Source organism: Castor canadensis, chromosome 9, assembly GCF_047511655.1.
Source record: "Castor canadensis chromosome 9, mCasCan1.hap1v2, whole genome shotgun sequence".
NCBI lineage: Eukaryota > Metazoa > Chordata > Mammalia > Rodentia > Castoridae > Castor > Castor canadensis.
The window spans coordinates 17,573,517-17,595,405 of NC_133394.1; the positions used below are offsets into that span (position 1 = coordinate 17,573,517).

General features: G+C 37.8%; 1 protein-coding gene across 1 annotated transcript in view; it reads right to left on the reverse strand.

Annotated features, from left to right (window-relative positions):
* Iqcm (IQ motif containing M) overlaps positions 1-13,859 on the reverse strand; it is a 237,052-nt gene extending 223,193 nt beyond the window's left edge. Inside the window, 3 exon segments of the mRNA XM_074042812.1 lie at positions 11,330-11,597; positions 13,402-13,484; positions 13,820-13,859. Coding sequence (XP_073898913.1) covers positions 11,330-11,597; positions 13,402-13,484; positions 13,820-13,859 — 391 coding nt within the window.
* Positions 13,860-21,889: the final 8,030 nt, after the last annotated feature.

The following is a 21,889-nucleotide window of genomic DNA, read 5'->3' on the forward strand; positions in this document are numbered from 1 at the left end:
CCTACAGCCAGCATTATACTTAATGGAGAAAAACTGAAACCATTCCCTCTAAAATCAGGAACCAGACAAGGATGCCCACTATCTCCACTCCTATTCAACATAGTACTGGAATTCCTAGCTAGAGCAATTAGGCAAGAAAAGGAATAAAAGGAATACAAATAGGTAAAGAAATTGTCAAAATATCCCTATTTGCAGATGACATGATCCTATACCTTAAAGACCCAAAAAACTCTACTAAAAAGCTTCCAGACATTACCAATAGCTGTAGTAAGGTAACAGGATATAAAATCAACATAGAAAAATCATTAGCATTTCTATACACTAACAATGAGCAAACGGAAAAAGAATGCGTGAGAACAATTCCATTTACAATAGCCTCAAAAAAAATCAAATACCTAGGTGTAAACCTAACAAAAGATGTGAATGAGCTCTACAAGGAAACCTATAAACTTGTGAAGAAAGAGATTGAGGAAAACTATAGAAAGTGGAGAGATCTCCCATGCTCATGGATTGGTAGAATCAACATAGTAAAAATGTCAGTACTCCCAAAAGTAATCTACATGTTTAATGCAATTCCCAGCAAAATTCCAAGGACATTCATTAAAGTGATTGAAAAATCTACCATTAAATTTATATGGAAACACAAGAGGCCATGAATAGCCAAGGCAATATTCAGTCAAAAGTACAATGCTGGAGGTATCACGATACCTGACTTCAAACTATATTACAAAGCAATAATGATAAAAACAACATGGTACTGGCACAAAAACAGACATGAAGACCAGTGGAACAGAATAGAGGACCCAGATATGAAGCCACACAGCTATAACCAACTTGTCTTTGACAAAGGAGCTAAAAATATACAATGGAGAAATAGCAGCCTCTTCAACAAAAACTGCTGGGAAAACTGGTTAGCAGTCTACAAAAAACTGAAACTAGATCCATGTAGATCACCCTATACCAATATTAACTCAAAATGGATCAAGGATCTTAATATCAGACCACAAACTCTAAAGTTGATATAGGAAAGAGTAAGAAGTACTCTGGAATTAGTAGGTATAGTTAAGAACTTTCTCAACAAAACCCCAGCAGCAGAGCAACTAAGAGATAGCATAGATAAATGGGACCTCATAAAACTAAAAAGCTTCTGTTCATCAAAAGAAATGGTCTCTAAACTGAAGAGAACACTCACAGAGTGGGAGAAAATATTTGCCAACTACACATCAGACAAAGGACTGATAACCAGAATATATAGGGAACTTAAAAAACTAAATTCTCCTAAAACTAATGAACCAATAAAAAATGGGCAAGTGAACTAAACAGAACTTTCTCAAAAGAAGAAATTCAAATGGACAAAAAACACATGAAAAAATGCTCACCATCTCTAGCAATAAAGGAAATGCAAATTAAAACCACGCTAAGATTCCACCTCACCCCTGTTAGAATAGCCATCATTAGCAACACCACGAACAACAGGTGCTGGCGAGAATGCGGGGAAAAAGGAACCCTCTTACACTGTTGGTGGGAATGTAGACCAGTACAACCACTCTGGAAAAAAATTTGGAGGCTACTTAAAAAGCTAAATATTGATCTACCATTTGATCCAGCAATACCACTCTTGGGGATATACCCAAAAGACTGTGACACAGGTTACTCCAGAAGCACCTGCACACCCATGTTTATTGCGGCACTATTCACAATAGCCAAGTTATGGAAACAGCCAAGATGCCCCACCACCGACGAATGAATTAAGAAAATGTGGTATCTATACACAATGGAATTTTATGCAGCCATGAAGAAGAACAAAATGTTATCATTCGCTGGTAAATGGATGGAATTGGAGAATAACATTCTGAGTGAGGTTAGCCTGGCCCAAAAGACAAAAATCGTATGTTCTCCCTCATATGCGGACATTAGATCAAGGGCAAACACAACAATGGGAATGGACTTTGAGCACATGATAAAAGCTTTAACACACAAGGGAGGGGTGAGGATAGGTAAAACACCTAAAAAATTAGCTAGCATTTGTTGCCCTTAACGCAGAGAAACTAAAGCAGATACCTTAAAAGCAACTGAGGCCAATAGGAAAAGGGGACCAGGAACTAGAGAAAAGGTTAGATCAAAAAGAATTAACCTAGAAGGTAACACCCACGCACAGGAAATTAATGTGAGTCAATGCCCTGTATAGCTATCCTTATCTCAACCAGCAAAAACCCTTGTTCCTTCCTATTATTGATTATACTCTCTCTTCAGCAAAATTAGAGATAAGGGCAAAATAGTTTCTGCTGGGTATTGAGGGGTCGGGTGGTGTGGGAGGGGGTAGGGGGTGGTAAGGGAGGGGGTTGTGGCAGGGGTGAGAAATGACCCAAGCCTTGTATGCACATATGAATAATAAAACAATAAAACAAAATAAAACTCATGGAATAACCCTGGCCCATTGTAAGACATTTGACAAACCTTTTAACTCTTCCTGTGTGTTCCTCATTAAATGCAAAACATGGAAGAAATGTACTTAATCAGAAAACCTGTGCAAGTCACCATTCTATTCTATTCTAGTATTTCTGTCACTTCCTGTGTTGCTTTTGGATTAATAACAAGGGAGTAGAAGTCAGATGGTAAAAAGAATGCCTTTCAATTGTTTCTAAATTCTTCCAATGCTTCTCCTACTTAAGATCCTACTAGTTTATTAAAAGTTAATAAACTCCATAGCTACTTTAATAAAGGAAGCCTTGTTACGACAAATGCAATGAGTCTCCTATCTTACTCTGAGTTACCATCCTGCATCTATTTCAGAGCTTACCTGGTCAGTGAGAAAAAAAAAAAAGCTCAAAGAAGAAAGGACTGTTTTCAAGATATTTGTCACTCAGATGTGTGATTGCATTCACTTGTTGATCTTAAAAATTTTAGTTAGGTTCCTTCTGCCAGAACCTGGGCAAGCAGATTCTTGACAAAGAGATGGTAAGAAATGTCGCAATCCAAGCCAGGAAGAAATAAAGAAAAGAAAAAGCAGTTGCAGAATTCTCTATGTAATGATCTCTCCAGAGATTGATGCAAATCTATTCCTTCATTTAGAAATTCCATAATAAGGGTCTGTTTCTATGCATGAAGAAATATTTGTATATCTCAAGTTCCAAAGCTTCAAAAATCAAATTATCTTGTGATACAAAATTCAATACAATTTTCCACTTCATTGAAAAAAATCTCTAATTTCCACTTTTCTTATAAATTGTTATGGATTCAAGACTTAAATTCTTCCAAACAATTTTGTGGAAATAAGTAAAAAAGCAGTTTTAATACATTTGCTATTATCATGTGCATTCTTGAAATCATTAAAATATAAAATAGAACATTTTATAAACACTGTTGATCAGAAAACTGGTAAATTGTAACAACTGTGGGCAAAGAAATAATCATAGCACAGAGTCACTTATCCTGAGAGGTTTTTCCAGATACACAGATCATTTTAAAGTATGGTTTAAATTCATTTTTAGCACTCAGGAGGCTGAGACAGGTGGTTCCAAGAGTTCAAGGCCAGCCTGGGCTACATAGTGAGACTCTGTCTCAAAGAAACTAACATAAAAAAAAGCACAATACCTTCATTTTGTAAAGGAAGAGTTTGCAATTTCAATACCAGGATTCATACACGCATGTACACACTCCCCAAAACACATGCTCTCCTCTCCTCCCCACTCTCATCTCCCCCTCTCTCCCTTCCCTTCACCTTCCCTCCTCTTTCCATCTCTTTCTCCTCTCTCTCTGTCTCTCCCCCCCCCCTTTTCTCATACACACACACACACACACACACACACACACACACACACACACATACACACATACCTTTCCAGGAAAGACCCAATATCAGTATCAGTACTAAATAGATGTGCCTAACATGGGTGTCATGAATTTCAGAACAAATTTTAAAGAACCAAAAAACAGACATAAATATTTTTATTCCCAGAGGAATATATAAATACTTGAGTACTTTATATTTTATGACAACTATAAACTAATACTTAATATATATTACAAAAATGTATTTTACATGTGATTTATTATTGCTAACATTCAATAAGTTTGATAATCTAATAATTCCAAGTTCCAATAATACCTAATAATCCATATTTATGAATTGATGACAGAATGACAATACAAACTGGTTAGTCAGCACTCAAGAGTGTCTGTAGACACAAAGAGGAAATCATTTCATATTTTTCCTTACTTCACTTCTATCAAGAAAAATAGACAAGCATAAAGAACAAAATTGCTAAAGATAGTTGATATTATGAGTTTTACAGTGTGTTTTTAAAGTTAAAACATCCTTCAGTCAAATTCAAGGAAATGTTTGGTCTGTTCTCACCAAAGATACTCAGTTTATGGAAGAAAATACAACCAAATTTGTCAGGCTGAGCAGAAAGTGCACATGCTAGCAACATGGCATACTTTTCTTTTAACTTGCAAGTTTTAATCAAGTTCTGGAATTAATGCCAGGCTATCTTAGCTCATAATTCATTCAACCTGAAGTGAATATTGGAAATATGCCTAAGAAATGGATCCAAGGTAGTCCTAATACATGATTTTTGATATAAGAACTTGGAGAAACAAATTGCGATTTTAATTCACATTCAATCACTAAGATCAGCACTTCATAGCTGTCTGGTGGGGCACAAGCAAAGTTTCTTAGTCAAATATCTGACATTTGAGCTACAATATAGTGGGATTTTTCAGAAGAACCACTGTCCTCGTGTACTTGATAAAGTCTTCACTACCTCCTCAAATGCCCCGTGTTCCCAACATCCTAAACTTATGATTACAAGCTACTAAGACACGGTCATTAGAATGAATGACTCATCTTCTTTAACAGACCTTCAGAACTAGCTTTGTCACTCTTCTGATTATTTATATCAAACTGCATAAATGCATAATCTTTTGTCCTTCCTCAAACCACATCCTCCAACTCTTCACTGTGCCCTAAGTAACTCAAGACATTTCATCAACTAAACTGATACTCACACTATATTCTCTAAACATTCCCCATTTTCTTTTTCTAATAACCCTGATTTTCCTAAGGACACAGCTTTTTCAGCAACTCTCTCATTGATATATTCTTTTCTTCCACCTTGCAATATGATTTGTAATGCCTTAGTGGATATCTGGCTCAAAACCAAAGGCTCAAATACCAGGTGTCTCTCTTTAGCATCTCATTGCAAACTAGCCAGTACTTGTCTTAGTTCAACCTTTTCATAGTAACTTCCCAAAAGCAGACAGAAACTACCAACATATTTTAATAATGCTACTACTTCTGAACCTTGAGTTATAAAATTTAGTAGAGAACATGGTCTATATTCCAACTTATTCCTGGTAGCTGCTTTATCATTATGCAAGATACTTCTGAACTGCTATGTATACAAGTGGCTTCAATGTTACTTCTTAGTGGAAAGCACTAAGTCAAGGCCACACCTCCTCCATTTCTTTCTTTTATTCTAGCAGTACTGGGGTTTGAACTCAAGGCCTCACACTTGTAAGGCAGGTGCTCTACTACTTGAGCCGTGCCCCTAGACCTTTTTTGTTTATTTACTTTTTTTAATAGAGTCTCACATTTTTTCCTGGGGTAGGCCTTGGACTGTGATCTTCCTACCTATGGCCTCCTATGTGGCTGGGATCCCAGGCACTGACTACCACATCCACTTGTTGGTTGAGATGGGGTCTTGCTAACTTTTTGACTGGGCTGAACCTGAACTGTGACCTTACAGATCTCTACTTCCAAAGCTGCTTGGAGAATAGGCATGAGCTGCCACACCCAGACTCTTCTCTGTTTCTTATGCAACACTTTGTTATTGACCTAATCTAGATCACTCCACCTCTCTAGTATCTGTCAAACCTTTCTCTTCAGTTCTAGCCCTAGTGCCACTGCCTGAATTTAATATAAGTCATCCTTTCTTATGTGAATTAGTGTCTTCTTATTGGTCTCCATGCCTCCAAAATTCATCAGACCCCATATCTGCTGCTGTAAACATTCTAAAATGTAAATGTGATCACTACAACTTTTCATGAAAATATTAGTGTGGTTCCCATACCTTTAGGTTAAAATTCAGTGTTCTTCCACATCTGCCTCTTATCTCTACTAATCTCCAATTCTCATGTTCTAGTTACATAACATCACCTTTTTCCTCTCAGATACACCATAATTACATTCTCAGATATCTACCATCAAGAAAATGCTAGGCCCTCTGACTAGATAAGATGTTCCTTCTTTCATGAGTTAACACTTAGTCATCCTTCACATTTTACCAAAGACATTAGTTTCCTGGAAATCCATCCCTGACTGCTAAATGTGATGAAGTCTGTTCCTATTGATTTCACTTTTTTTTTCTTTTTTATTATGTGCATACATCGTTTGGGTCATTTCTCCATCCTGCCCCCCTCCCCTACCTTCCCCCCCTCCCCTCCTCAGTTTCAGGCAGGTCCCGTTCTGCCCTCGTGACTGATTTTGTTGAAGAAAAGTCATAAGCATAATAAGAAACACAAAGTGTTTTTGCTAGTTAAGGATAGCTATACAGAAATATTCCTAGCATTGCTCTCATGTACCATGTGTTACGTCCCATGTTGATTCAACTCTAACTGATCTTTACATTGGTTCCTGATCCCCTGCTAGTGATAACCTGTCATTTTAAGGTTTCTGTATTAGTTCCTCTGGAGTGGGGACATCAAACGCTTTCATGTTTTGGGTTTTCTAACTATTCCCATATCTCCCATATGTGCTCTCCCCTTTTCTTGTGATCCAAGTCCAACAACATTGCTGTATTTGCCCTATATCTAAAGTCTGCATATGAGGGAGAACATACGATTTTTGGTATTCTGAGCCTGGCTAACCTCACTCAGAATGATGTTCTCCAGTTCCATCCACTTACCTGCAAATGATAAGATTTCATTTTTCTTCATGGCCGAGTAAAATTCCATTGTATATAAGTGCCACATTTTCTTGATCCATTCATCAGTAGTGGGGCATCTTGGCTGTTTCCATAACTTGGCTATTGTGAATAGCACTACAATAAACATGAGTGTGCAGGTGCCTCTGGAGTAACCTGTGTTGCATACCTTTGGGTATATCCACAGGAGTGGGATTGCTGGATCATATGGCAGGTCTATGTTTAGATTTTTAAGAATCCTCCAAATTTTTTTCCAGAGTGGTTGCACCAGCTTGCATTCCTACCAGCAGTGGATTAGGGTTCCTTTTTTCCCACATCCTGACCAACACTTGTTGTTGGTGGTGTTTTGGATGATGGCTATTCTAACAGGGGTGAGGTGGCAAAGCAATAGCAATAAAAACAGCATGGTACTGGCACAAAAACAACATGAAGACCAGTGGAACAGAATAGAGGACCCAGATATGAACCCACACAACTACATCCACCTCATTTTTGACAAAAGTGCCAAAAATATATGATGGAGAAAAGACAGCCTCTTCACCAAATGTTGCTGGGAAAGGTGGTTACCCGTCTGCAAGAAACTGAAACTAGATCCATGTCTATCACCCTGTACTAGTACCAACTCAAAATGGATCAAGGACTTAAATATCAGACCTAAAACTCTGAAGTTACTACAGGAAGGAGCAGGAAACACTCTGGAACAAATAGGTATAGGAAAAGACTTCCTCAATAGAACCCCAGCAAACCAGCAACTAAGAGAAAGGATGAGTAAATGGGACTTCATAAAATTAAAAAGCTTCTGCACAACAAAAGAAATGGTCTCTAAACTGAAGAGAACACCCACAGAGTGGGAGAAAGTATTTGCCAGCTATACATCAGACAAAGGATTGATAACTAGAATATATAGGGAACTTAAAAAACTAAATTCTCCCAAAACTAATGAACCAATAAAGAAATGGGCATGTGAACTAAACAGAACTTTCTCAAAAGAAGAAATTCAAATGGCCAGAAAACACATGAAAAAATGCTCACCATCTCTAGCAATAAAGGAAATGCATATTAAAACCACACTAAGATTCCACCTCACCCCTGTTAGAATAGCCATCATTAACAACACCATGAACAACAGGTGTTGGCAAGGATGTGGGGTAAAAGGAACCCTCTTACACTGTTGGTGGGAATGTAGACTAGTACAACCACTCTGGAAAAAAATTTGGAGGCTACTTAAAAAGCTAGACATTGATCTACCATTTGATCCAGCAATACCACTCTTGGGGATATACCCAAAAGACTGTTACTCCAGAGGCACCTGCACACCCATGTTTATTGCGGCACTATTCACAATAGCCAAGTTATGGAAACAGCCAAGATGCCCCACCACCGACGAATGGATTAAGAAAATGTGGTATCTATACACAATGGAATTTTATGCAGCCATGAAGAAGAACGAAATGTTATCATTTGCTGGTAAATGGATGGAATTGGAGAACATCGTTCTGAGTGAGGTTAGCCTGGCCCAAAAGACGAAAAATCATATGTTCTCCCTCATATGCGGACATTAGATCAAGGGCTAACACAACAAGGGGATTGGACTTTGAGCACATGATAAAAGCTTTAACACACAAGGGAGGGGTGAGGATAGGTAAGACACCAAAAAATTAGCTAGCATTTGTTGCCCTTAATGCAGAGAAACTAAAGCAGATACCTTAAAAGCAACTGAGGCCAATAGGAAAAGGGGACCAGAAACTAGAGGAAAGGTGAGATCAAAAAGAATTAACCTAGAAGGTAACACACACTCACAGGAAATTAATGTGAGTCAACTCCCTGTATAGCTATCCTTATCTCAACCAGCAAAAACCCTTGTTCCTTCTTATTATTGCTTATACTCTCTCTACAACAAAATTAAAAATAAGGGCAAAATAGTTTCTGCTGGGTATTGAGGGGGTGGGGGGAGAGGGAGGGGGTGGAGTGGGTGGTAAGGGAGGGGGTGGGGGCAGGGGGGAGAAATGACCCAAGCCTTGTATGCACATATGAATAATAATAATAAAAAAATAAACTCTCCTAAAATCAATGAACCAATTAAGAAATGGGCAACTGAACTAAACAGAACTTTTTTTAAAAGAAGAAATTCAAATAGTCAAAAAACACATGAAAAAATGGTCACCATCTCTGGCCATAAAGGAAATGCAAATCAAAACCACACTAAGATTCCTACTGATTTCAAAGCAGCAGAGCTTGCTTCCACCTACAGACTCTATCATATGATATTCTAATTGTCTATTTATCCTCCTTCAGCCCACAGCATACAAACTACATACATCAAATTTGAACTTCTTGAGGTAGCATACCTACTTCACACACTAAATGGGTGTTAGTTGAACAAATACATGAGCCCCACAATTTCAGTGTGGTACTAACCCCCCAACACACACACACACACCACACACACACACACACACACACACACACACACACACACACAGAAATATCTATCTTCAATCTTCATCTACTTCTCTGAAGTACCAGATTTTCTTATCCAACTTTCTAATGGCTATCTCTATGTTTATGCTACTTACCAGATCTAAAATGGATGTTAACTTTGCCCATCCTTTTCCCCACCAACCCAATATCTTTTTCTCTCCTGCTACGGTTTGAATGTTTGTGTCTCTCCAAAATTCATGCTGGAAACTAAGACTCAATGTGACAGAATCAAAAAACGGGCTTTAGGGAAAGTCTTAAGGACCTCACCCTCTACCATGTCAGGATATAGATTCCATTCCCTCCAGGGGAGACAGCACTCAAGAAAGCATCTTGAAAGGATCTGGCCCTCACCAGACATGAAACCTCTGGGGGCTTCAATCTTTGACTTCCTGGGCTTCATAATTTTGAGCAATAAATGTATGCCGGTTATATATCATCAACTCTAAGGGATTTTGTTACAGCAGCAGAAATAAGACTACAATGCACCAAGAATTCCTGTTTCAACTCAATGATGTCTACTCAATTTCCCAGTCTAGAAACCTCAATATTCTGCCCAATGCATTCGTTTTCTTACACAGTATTTTCCAGAAACCTATTAATTCATCTTGAAATAATCCTCTCATTCTGAATTTACAAAAATTTCTTTGAAAAAAAACACTAGTCTCAAGGACATTAACTGGCATAATATGAAAAAAAGGGGGGTATATTCTTGGTCAAATGGATTGGGGCTGGCCACATTAAAAACAGTAGACAAGCTCTCTCCAAAAATCCTAGCCATTTGAGAAGCTGAGAAAATTGTCCAAGGGCCCCTATCTCCAAAAGTAACCAGAGCAGTGAACTGGAAGTATACTTTGTAAGTGTGAAGCCCTGAGTTCAAATCCTAGTCCCACCAAAAAAAAATAGTAGACAGATGTCTGCAGTATTTCTCAGAACTTTCAATATTTTAGAGATCAATGAAAATCTCTAAGAGAATATAACATGAATTTTTTCACTTTTATCTGGTCAAAGACCTCTTTGTCAAGGTGGATCTCCCTTACACAGGTCCTGTCATCTCTTAACTGTCTTCTTTCTCACACAGCCTCCCCACTTACCTCTCTGTTGTCATTCTCTCCACAGTCTCTGCTACCAGTTTTATTTTCCTAACAGAAATATCTGGTCATACCTCAGCCACACCTTCAAAAACACTGCTAGCTTTTCCTAACACATAAGTTCAAACCCTAAGCTTGCTTATGTTCCTCAAAAATCTAGCCTCACCTGCTCTTCCAACTTCATTTCCTACCACATCACTCCATTCTCAAAATTATCATGATCTTTCACCCTTGGAGCTTTGATACATTTCTCCCACTGCTCAATATGGCCTCTCTGTTCCTATCCTATAGCTAAACAGCCTTCTTAAACCTTATTTCAGAGGAGATCTCTTCTGACCAACTTCTCTCCTGGCCCTTGGTTGCTACTCCTAAGTGTTTCCACAGTGCTTTGCATTTACACCTGTACAGCCATTGTCACAGCACAGAGTAAGAAATAACCTTGTGCCTATCTTCACCGTTGCTCTGAGCCTTTTAATTCTTGCTTCTCTACTTCTGAGTATGTGCCTGGCACACAGAAGACACTCTTTGTGAGTGAAAAATAAAATAAAATAAATGGATGACTGAATAAATATTTTTAGAAATAACTAATAGACAAAAAGTAAGATAGGCTTTGAAAGCTGTAACTAAAAATGTGTAATAAGAGTTAATTTATTTAAGCCATTGAGCTAAAGAAAACAACATTCTGCTTGAATAGACCTCCAGCTTCTACCTTACTAAGTTTCTGAAAGAGAATATACCTTCACTACAGTGAAGGCATTGTGTAAACCAGGGATTGCCATGAGAATCAGTTTTGCCATTTGGTTTGTGAATTTCTTGACTCCACTCACAACTTACCTTTGGTAAAAAACCCTATAGATGGGTATTTTTCTTTTGTACTAAAAATATGTGGCTCCTTGAAACAAATCCGTTGTGGCAAGGGCTCCTTAAAGTGTTCATTTTTGGAACGCTCCTTGGGAAAACAAATATTTCTGAGTACTCTCTGATGCTTTTGGATAATATCAGGTGTTCCAGTGTTTTTAAACTCCATAGGTATGTATTTGCCAGATTTTGGTTTTTGGTGTTTATTTTTAAAAACATCTACAGAAGTACCTTGAACTTTATTCTATAAATAAAACAAAATTTTAAACTTAATTTTAGTATTCATTGTTGAATGGAATCATATGATAAATTTTATCAATATTAATAGAATCGTATAGTAAATTTTATCAAGATGAAATTGTATCTTCACGAAATGCATTATACAAAGCACCTTGTTATAGAAGATGTCTGCTGTAAAGCACCTGATGATAGTCAGCTAAGTAAGATATTATTCCATGTAGCACTGCAACAACCTTCACAAGAATGAGGGTTCATTTTAAAATAACTTTCTCTTTTTCTTCTCTTCAAATGAGGTATTTTAAAATTCAAGTTCAAAGTCCATTTTAAAATAAGCTTTTCAAGCAGGCACATAAGAATTTAATTACTTTCAACCATCTCTGAAAAACTTCCAAATGTCTATAAAATGCTAACATTCCCAAGCCTCTTTCTCAGTTAAACTGGAAATAACTAAATATATCCAGTGGGAGGTGATCAGGAAAACCTTTCAACCACTTAACTGTCTCTTAACTTAGACCAACTTGGGCAGAAGAAAACAATCAGTTCCAGTCTTTCACAGGAAATTATCAAACAAATATAATTGCTCTATAGATAGATGAGAGCTATTGATTACTTCTTTCCTCCTTTACTCCACCCCCCTACCCCAAAGATAAAATAAGTTTGGAAAAGTTCAAATTCTTGCCAATTCAAGATGCCAGTAAGAAGGTTTTAGGCTAATATTATGCTTCTCCAGGTAACCTAAGATGGAATATTAGGATATTATTTTCAGATAAAATTCTTAAGACAGGTCAAAAGTTTCCAAGGCATGTGTAGACACACATCAGCAAACACTGAAGCTTTCATCTTACCCGCCTACTAGTGAAACCAATTAATTGAAAATAATTTTAAAATTTTAGGGCAAAAAATTGGCTAAGCAATGTTAATAATATTAATTACAAGAAATTCTGTATGGCTAGTCTCAGCATGGAAGACAATTAAAAAGGAACATATGTTAAAATTACAATCCTCCTGTCCATCAAAAGAAGCATCACAAAACATTTTGCCTCTTTACTTAAAATTCTACTTAAAACTTCAAGTATTTGAAAGGGGAATAGGCACACAGCAAACCATTCTATGAGCCTCTTCCTTCTCCTGTCTCCTCAGAAGTCTACTTGTCATCCCATCTCCAAATTTCCCTCCTACTCTGTGATGCGCTCCTCCAAATCGTCACCCTATGCTGACCCTCCTCTGCCTTGTTGTCATTCCTTTCCCTTTCACCCCTTCTTCTCACCTTCCACCTCCAGACCATCCAGTAAATATGTATTTATTCAGGCACACAGTGCTTGTTGATAGAGATACAACATTCAAAAAAGACAGTCTCTGCCTCCAGGAGCTAACAAACTTGCGACAGACAGTTCTAATGCAAAGTGACATGGGAGAAAATGCATGCAGTGCTAAGGGCACAGAAGACGTGCATTATTACACAATATATTTTACACTCTGGCTTTGTCTAAGTAGTGTTCAAAGGATATTTACTCAAGATGAAAAATCCATTCATCCAATGATGAATTATCAAAAGAAAACATCAAAAATCATATCAAATGTGCAAACTTACTACGTATGCATAATTAAATAATTTGCATAACTGAAAAGCCTTTTTTAAAAATGTCATCTGAAATAAATTTTTGCAAGCACCTAAGGATTTCATTTTGTCTTCCACTCAGGACTTTTCACATATTAGGATTCAAGCATCTTTTGTAACAAACAATACAGTATGCAAAAACAGTTATTCATTTTCTGAAAAACATATTAGGTAAATGCAAATCATTAACCTCACTTATCCTCTCATGATGAAGAGCAATGATAGTTTTTGCTTCTTGAAAAAAATCTTGCTTGGTGATTTCTAATTTAGGACCTAAAATAGAAACAGAGGAAACACTACATTATTTTTTAAGCAATTATTTTGCTACTTAAAAAGAAAACTCAGCTTGTAATATTAGAATAGTGAGATAGATTATCCTAAATTATTAAAGCCCAGGGAAATCAAAGAAAACACTAAATTGAAAAATCCATCAGTTTTAAAAGTTCTTTAAATGTCATTTTACAGAAGACACAACAATGTATTTGAGGCACAAAAAAGAATCGACAAATCTGTGTTCTTGATGACTAATGTATGTGGCTGTATATTTCTTCAAACTTTCTGGCACTGGGGATTGGACTTGCTAGGCAGGTGCTCTACCTAAGCCTTACTCCCAGTCTTTTTGCTCTTCGTTTGTTTTTCAAACAGCATGTGTTGCTAACTTTTCCCAGGCTGATTTTGAACTGTGATCCTCTTACCTCTACTTCCCAAGTTAAATGTATTTACCTTACAACTTGCTAAAATTACAACTGCAAAATAAAAATGCCTCAATGAACTTACTAAAGAGGAATAGCACTGAAAAAAAATGCACACCTAAAGGCAGGTAACATTGTGACAGTTCCTCTTACTTCTATTTTTCTAAATATCTTAATTTCTTTTACTCCAGGCTATGTATACAACTCTACAACATGTATCTAGTCCACATCATCATTTAGTCTAATCTAAGATTTTCTCCTTATATATTTCCTTTATTTTTAGTTGACTGTGACATTTGTGTTTGTTGGCTTCCTCCTCTTAACCTAAACTCAGTAAACTTTAAATACATTACCTATTCAAATTAGCTTTTCAATCTGTCCGGGGGGGGTTCCGTTTCTAAAACTCTACCTCCTTTAGGGCTTTTAGAATCAAGGTTTCCTCTTTCTCTTTTCCATTCACTCAAATTTTAAGCAAGTATAAACTTCATTGTCTTGAAAATCAAAACCATAATGAGATTCCTCCACATTCCTACCAGAATTACTAAAACTAAAAGAAGATTGATAACACAGAATGTTGATGAGACTGTAGAGCTACTGGAACTCTTCCATGCTGCTGGTGGAAATGTAAAACAGTTTGGAAAAGGTATGGCGCTTTTTTTTATTGAACTAAATATATTTCTCCAGTCCTGTAACCCAGCAATTCTACTTTCAGACAGAATGAAAACATGTTTACCAAAGATTTGTGTAAGAATATTCATAATAGCTTTAGTCATAATTCCACAGTGGGAGGGCCCCAGATGTGTATCAACAAGAGAATGCATAAACAAGCTGACAAAGTCATGTAAAGAAAAAATGTTTAGCAATTAAAACAAAAGAACTAAACTACTGACATGAATGACATAGGGAAAAAAATCTCGAAAACAGCATGCCAAGCCAAGGCAGTCTTACACAAATAGTACACACTGTATGATTCCACTTATACAGACTTCTAGAGCAGTCAAAACTGATCTATGGTAGAAACACAGGCATAGGACAGTGATGCTCTGTCAGGGCATGTCAGTCAGGCAGTGGGATTCTTGAACAGAGCAAAAACCTGGGTTTGCCCATAAAGGAGCAGAGAAAGGTGGCCACAGTTGAAGGGCAACAGTTTCACAGGATCCTGAAGTGGCTCCCTGGAAGGCTGTGGACATGCTAACTTCAGGCCAGAAGTCCTGTGCCCTCACTGTCACCAAAGGTACTGAGACAACTGCTCTGATTTTCTTCGAGGACTAAAATTGAGCCTGGAAGAAGAGTTAAATTCCAAAAGTAGCACAAGACAATTCAGACACCGATGCCTTAGAAAATGGAATGCTTGAGTTGTTTCTTTATCTTTATCATTGTCAAGAATAATAAATATATTCCACAAATAAATCTACAAATTATGATAAGTTAAACAACTTGACACTAAGGATTGACCCAGTTAATCTTTGAGGCTTCTGTTTCTTTTCTCAAATGGGGTAAGCACGTAAGTATGCAGATTTTATACCTTCAAAGTGCACTTTATAACTTCTTATTCTTTTTGTGGTACTACAGTTTGAAGTCAGGGCTTGCTAGGAAAGTGCTCTATCACTTAGTCCACATTACCAGCCTTTTTTCACTTTTAGTTGTTTTTTAGATAGGGTCTCACATTTTTGCCAAGACCAGCCTGGAATGATGATCCACCTATGTATCCCTTCCATGTACCTGGGATTACACATTTGACTCATGTCTGGCTTGTCTGTTGAGATGGGGTGGGGTCTTGCTAACTTTTTGCCTGATCTGGCCTTGAGCCATAATCTTCCCAATCTCTATCTCCCAAATAGCTGGATTACAGGAATAAACCACCCCACTTGTCCCTATACCCTAAATTATTAAGAGGAGTTGTCAGTACTTGCTCCTCCATTTAGACACCTATACTTTAAGGTTTTGTGTGTTTGTAAACACAGATCCATAGCACACAGAATGACTTTAACAGCTGTCTATCCTGAGTCACACTATTTTCTGTTTGAATTCAAATTTGCTAATGAATGTTATTTTATTATCTGAAGAATTCATTTTCTCATTCATAAAATGAGGATGGGTGATCACTATGTTGCAGAGAGTTGTACTTAGCAAGTACCTGGCATATCATAAGCTTTCAGCGAGCTTGAACAATTATCATTACCATTGATGAGATTCTTCCTAAACCTTTCCTCAACAATGTTCATACAGTGGATTTCATTAGTTGATCCTTACTTCTTCAACAGCACTCATTTAGTTTGAATGAGCTACCTTATTATAGTTCCTTATCCAAAACTAATGAATTAACATATTTGCAGATAATAAAATCTCTCCGTCCTTGGGACTCTTCGAGATACTAAATACCCAAAAAGCACTAACAAATCATTGTAAGCAACAGCAAATGTTTTACAATGAAGTTCATGAAGAGGTCGAAATGTCTACCTTAATATGACAGAAAACATGAGTTACTAAATATTAACATTTCCATAGGGACAGAAAATGTGAGCAGCCACTAAGGTTTTCCCTAGCTTAAAATAATTTCTTATATTTATTTTATCTTTAAAGAAAAGCACATACATTTTGTATCTATTATCAGACTAAGGTTAATACACTAAGTTCATGAACTTAACTTAAGAGTAAGTAGATTTCTCTTACTGTTTGAGGAGTTTTGTAGTTGCTCAATAAACCTCTGAAGTAAAGATTCAGAAGGAAAATCTAGTTATGGAAACTATGACACAGAATGATCCACATCTTCATTATAACCATTGAGCAAGTTTTTTTCTGCAACCAGAAGGACCCCAGGGCTTGCAAACATGTGTTTTTCATAACCATAACAAATGACTGGCCACATTCAGAGGTTTCCTTCCTTCCTTTTCATTAGAAAACTGCATTTTCCACAGAACCTTCCCAAAATGTATGGTTAAGGCCTAGTATCAGAATATATCAAAGTAAATGTCTGCATGCCTGTGTGTCTAATTTCGCAAGTATTGGAAAAGGCCCTCTTGAGCCTAGCATAGTAGTATACACCTGTAATCTCAGCACTCTGGAGGCAGAGGCAGGAGGATCAGATCGTGAGTTTGAGACCAGCCTGAGCTACACAGCAAGACCCTGTCAAGAAGAAGAAAGAAGGAGGAGAAGTAGAACAAGGAGAAGGGGGAAAAAAGGAGGAAGAGGAGGAGAAGAAAGAAGAGGAAGAGGAGAAGGAAGAAGAAAGAAAAGCTCCACTTAGGCATAGTTCAGCATACACCCATTAAGTGCCTACAAAGTGTGCTAGGTGCTCTGACATAAATGAGATACTAGCTATCCCTGTCTTCTAAGTGATTAAGAGTCTAACTGTCAGAAAAATCTGCAGATAACGCCATGACACTCAGTAAGAAATGTACTCTAACAGCAGACAGCATAACCCACCAACACCAGGCAGCTCACTAGTCTATGAATTTCCCTTTAAAGTGATAAAGCCTTGCGTCTTAATATTAGAGATAAGGTTTAAAACAGAACTGTCCCAAGAGAAATAAGACAGTGAAGCAAATCCAGGCTCAGGCTGTGGTTTGAAATTTGTGCTTCATTAATTTTGCATGCCTTTGGGCTCATCCTTCTTCAACCAGCTTCAACCAGCAGCTCAGACCTTCTCTGTTTTTATGTGCTCCAATTCTTCCTAAGTTTTATTTTGAAGGAAATAATTCCTTGGCTAAAAAAACAGTCATACACCCAACATATAAAAACCAAACAAAAGTTTGAATAGAGTGCATTGCAGAGTGATCTCTTGCTAAAAAAGAACCTGTTCCTTACATGGGTTGGGATGGAGGGAAGGGTCAGAGGTACTCAGAGAAGTCAGTCCCAAGTCACTAGCTCTGGGATGAAGATGTGCGGAGGCTGGAAAGGCAATAGAAGCTCTTTGAACAAAAACTTCAAAGAAAGTTGCTTGCATTCAATTCTATTTTCATGTAAGGAAACATGAATTATTTCTGTGTTTTTCTCAAAAAGAGTTAAGGAACCAAATGAACCCCAAGTCTCAAGGGCCACATGGCTGCCATGTCCTAAAACACAGATTCAGCAATTTCTCCGCCACAGTCTGCAGTAAGACTCAGCCCTTCAGGTCCACATTGAAGGCTTTCTGCTGAGTTGTCTCTTATTGCCACTTTTTCTCATTTCCCCTCTTGTCTCTTCCCTGTCTCTTCAGCAAAGTGCCTTGCCATCTCAGTGACAAAAATGATTAACAGGTCTCATACATGCACAGAGAGATGTTACAGTATGCTCACCCCCAAAATCTCTCTCTGATTTTTCAGGCTGAGGTAGGGTTGGTAAGAAAATGTAGGGGGAATTCCAAGCTCACAGTATTGTGACTTCAAATATAATTTTAGTAATTACAGGCAAGATCTGGAGGCAAAATGAAACTAGAAAGCTTTCCCTGTCTGCCTCCTGGATCTTTCTCCCTATCTGTTCTTTTCATCTTTAAAACTGTATTGTACACATGTGTATAAATGAAAAAATGGTATCTATTGAAACTATTCCAGAAATGGGGGAGGGGGGATAGAGGAGAATGGGGGAGGGGTGAATTCAAGTATGATATATTTGACATATTGCAAGAACTTTTGTAAATGCCACAATGTACTCCCACCCAGCACAACAATAAGAAAAATTTTTAGAAAACTTACTTCTTACTCTTAAAGACATTTAAAAGGCAGTATCAGTTATTGAAGATGATGTGTGTCAGTGCACTTTGATATAGAACAAGTTGGGTATAGCTTTAAGAATTAGGAATTATAGACAAAATAAACCTGTCTTTTGTTCAAAATGTTTATTTATTAAAGGAAAAGATGAAAGTTTTCTCATCTACATCAAAGAGGCATGAAGATTTAGAATTCATAGCACTGCATATGTAATAAATAGTGTTTTTGTAGTAGTAAAAAAAAAATAAAATAAAACTGTCCTATGCAAATGAAAAGGTATCAGACTGCTGGAGACCACAGAGTTAAGGGGAGGCAGCTGAAGCTAATAATCCCAGCCCTGGGCAACACTGTAGGTTTCTCAGCCAGGTCACCTAAGCCTAGATTTAGGATTGCTGCTAGATGTAGATCGGCTCTAAAAGAAAAATAATGTGTAGTTAATGATCGTGTAAGCTATCCTTGAGATATGTTAAGAGAATAGACCTGAAGTATTCTACCATACACACACACACACACACACACACAGCAGTGTGTGAGGCAATGGATATGTTAATTAGCTTGACTCTGTAAGAGTTTCATAATAGCACATATGCCATCACATAGCATACCTTAAATATATGCAATTTTTATTGTCAGTAACACCTCAGTGAAGCTGGGAAAAGAAATATAATGTGAACTGCATGAGCAATTAAAAATATTCTAGCAGACATAATAAAAATAAGTGAAAAGTGAAAATAACTTTAATAACACAATAAATTGTGATAGAATATTTTCCTTTAATAAAATATATCCAAATATTATCATTTCAACATTAATCAGTATTAAAACTTAATGAGATACTTTATACTTTTGTTGTCTTCAAAATTGTGCTTGTATTTTACACTTCAAGCATTTCATTCAGATGATAAATTTTATGGGAAACATTTGATCTATGTTTTCACTTCATAAAATGTTCACTTGAAAAAGTAGCTTCTGGGACTAGGCATCATAGTGTACACCTGTAATCCCAGCCCCTCAGGAGATGGAGATTGAGAAGAAAACTGTTGGAGCCATCTTGGGAAGTTAATCTTAATCATACACACATATTTATATGTATAATGTATACATATATATACATATATATATCTTATACCATATATATGGTACATATGCCATGGTAAAAAATACCACCTTTGAGGAAGGCATAGTTGGAGAATCAGAGTCCAAGATCAGCCTGGGCAAAAAGAGCAAGACTCTAACCAAAAAAGAATGAAAGCAAAAGTGGTCTGGGTGATGTGCCTCAAGTGGTAGAAGGCTTACCTAGGAAGCAGAAGGCCTGGGTTCAAAACGCCAGTACTACCCCCAAAAAAGAGTTGCTTAAAAGTTCCAATAACTGAATTATCTGTTTTAAAACAGAAGTTAAATTAAATTAAATGAAGCAGCCATTTCCTTAGTTTCACTAAGCACATGTCAATCACTGAGCAGCCATGGAGGATAGCATGTTGGACAGCACACTAAATTTAAAGTTGTATAGGGCTGGAGCATGGCTCAAGCAGCAGAGCACTTGCCTAGCAAGTGCAAGGCCCTGTGTTCAATCTCTGGTACCACAAAAGAAAAGAAAAGAAAGAGGAGGGAAGGAGGGAAAGAAGGAAGGAGAGAGAGGGGGACGGAGGGAGGGAGGGAGGGAAGAAGGAAGGAAGGAAGGATGGAAGGAAGGAAGGAAGGAAGGGAGGGAGGGAGGGAGGGAGGGAGGAAGGGAGGGAGGGAGGGCTGCTGCAGATCTCTCAGAATTAGTTATATTTAAGTAAAGGAAATGGGATAAAGTCTTACAAGGTAGGATGGATACTCACACTTTGGTTTCACCAGCACGGCCTCTGCAGTAGCCATGATGGGCAGTTAGAGTGACCTCCTTTGAGAACGGTTAGCTCTAAGTCCTTAAACACAGTTACATTAAGTAGTTCAGTGATGATATTCATTTTTAGCTATCTCTTTCACTTACTCATAAATAAATCAGAAGAATAACTAACACTTTTCTTACTTCTGCTCTCAAACCTTCCATATCTTCCCCTTCACACAGCAATAATCACAGCTAGCACTGGGCTGGGTTTGGAGGTTTTTGGAGTGCTGTCTCCACACTGCCTTCATGGTTCCAAAGAGCCTATGCGAGGGTTGGGATTTCTTTAAGTGTCCCACAGAGGTTCATGTGTTGGAAGCTTGGTCCTCAGGATGGCAATGATCTCCCAAGGCCAACTGGGGATGTGCTGTGGGAAAGGGCTGTGGCACTCCAGCCTCTGACTTCCTGCTTCTAAGATGTGATCTCTCACTTTTAAACGGTCCCCACCATGATGTGATAAGACGAGAAGGTCCTCACCAGTGTTAGGCCAATGCTGTCAGCCTCCAAAACTATGAGGTAAATGCACCTCTTTTCTCTATAAAGCAAGCCTGTGTTGAACATTTAATTATAGCAATGAAAACTAAACTAAGACAACCCAATAGGAGCTGCAGTCCCACATTTGACTGATAGGAAACTACAGTTCAAGGAGGTGAAGTGATGTGTCAATGTAAACAGCTATTTTATGGCACATGCAGAACTTGAATCCATACCTTTGGGCCGAAGACCCTGCACAGGCTCTGATTTCTCACTACTTTCCAATCAATCTCCAATGAACACCTGACCTTCTACACTCCTGCCTTTGAGCCAAGGTTTATGGTAGTCTGTTAAGAATGCCCAGTTCTCTAATCTATGTTTATTGGTATCCTACCTGCCCTTAAGTCTAGGTTCAAATCCCACCTCCTTCGTGCCCATCCCAGCCTTGGGGATCTGTCTCTGCCTTAAAAATAGTAGTTGTGTTGGCTTAGCCTCTCCCTTGAAACTTAAATATCATCTGTGTAAGAAGGTAAAAGGACAGAGTGAAAGGTATTTATAAAAATCCTGTGTTCCCACCTAGACTCCAAGTGCCTTGAAAACAAAATTATATTTTGCATCAGTAGTGTTCAACCCTGGATGAATATCAAAGACACCTGAGAAGTTTTGAAAGATACATCAAAGTCTAAACCAGGGTCTAGACATATGCATTTTTAAGTTTCCCCAAAGGTTTTAAAATTTCAGTTGGAAGAATGATCTCCTGCCTTGATCCATGGCCATCATGGTTCCCAGCTAGCACATGGGATGCTGGAGATGCTCAGCACAGGGCTGATGAATAGGCTGATGGCACTGAGCCTTCCTCCTGCATTTTACATTGCCCTTCCCTTCAGTGTTATCGAAAATGCATCAGATGTCTGTGCAGACAGGGTGCCTGTCACACAACAGTGCACACTACCA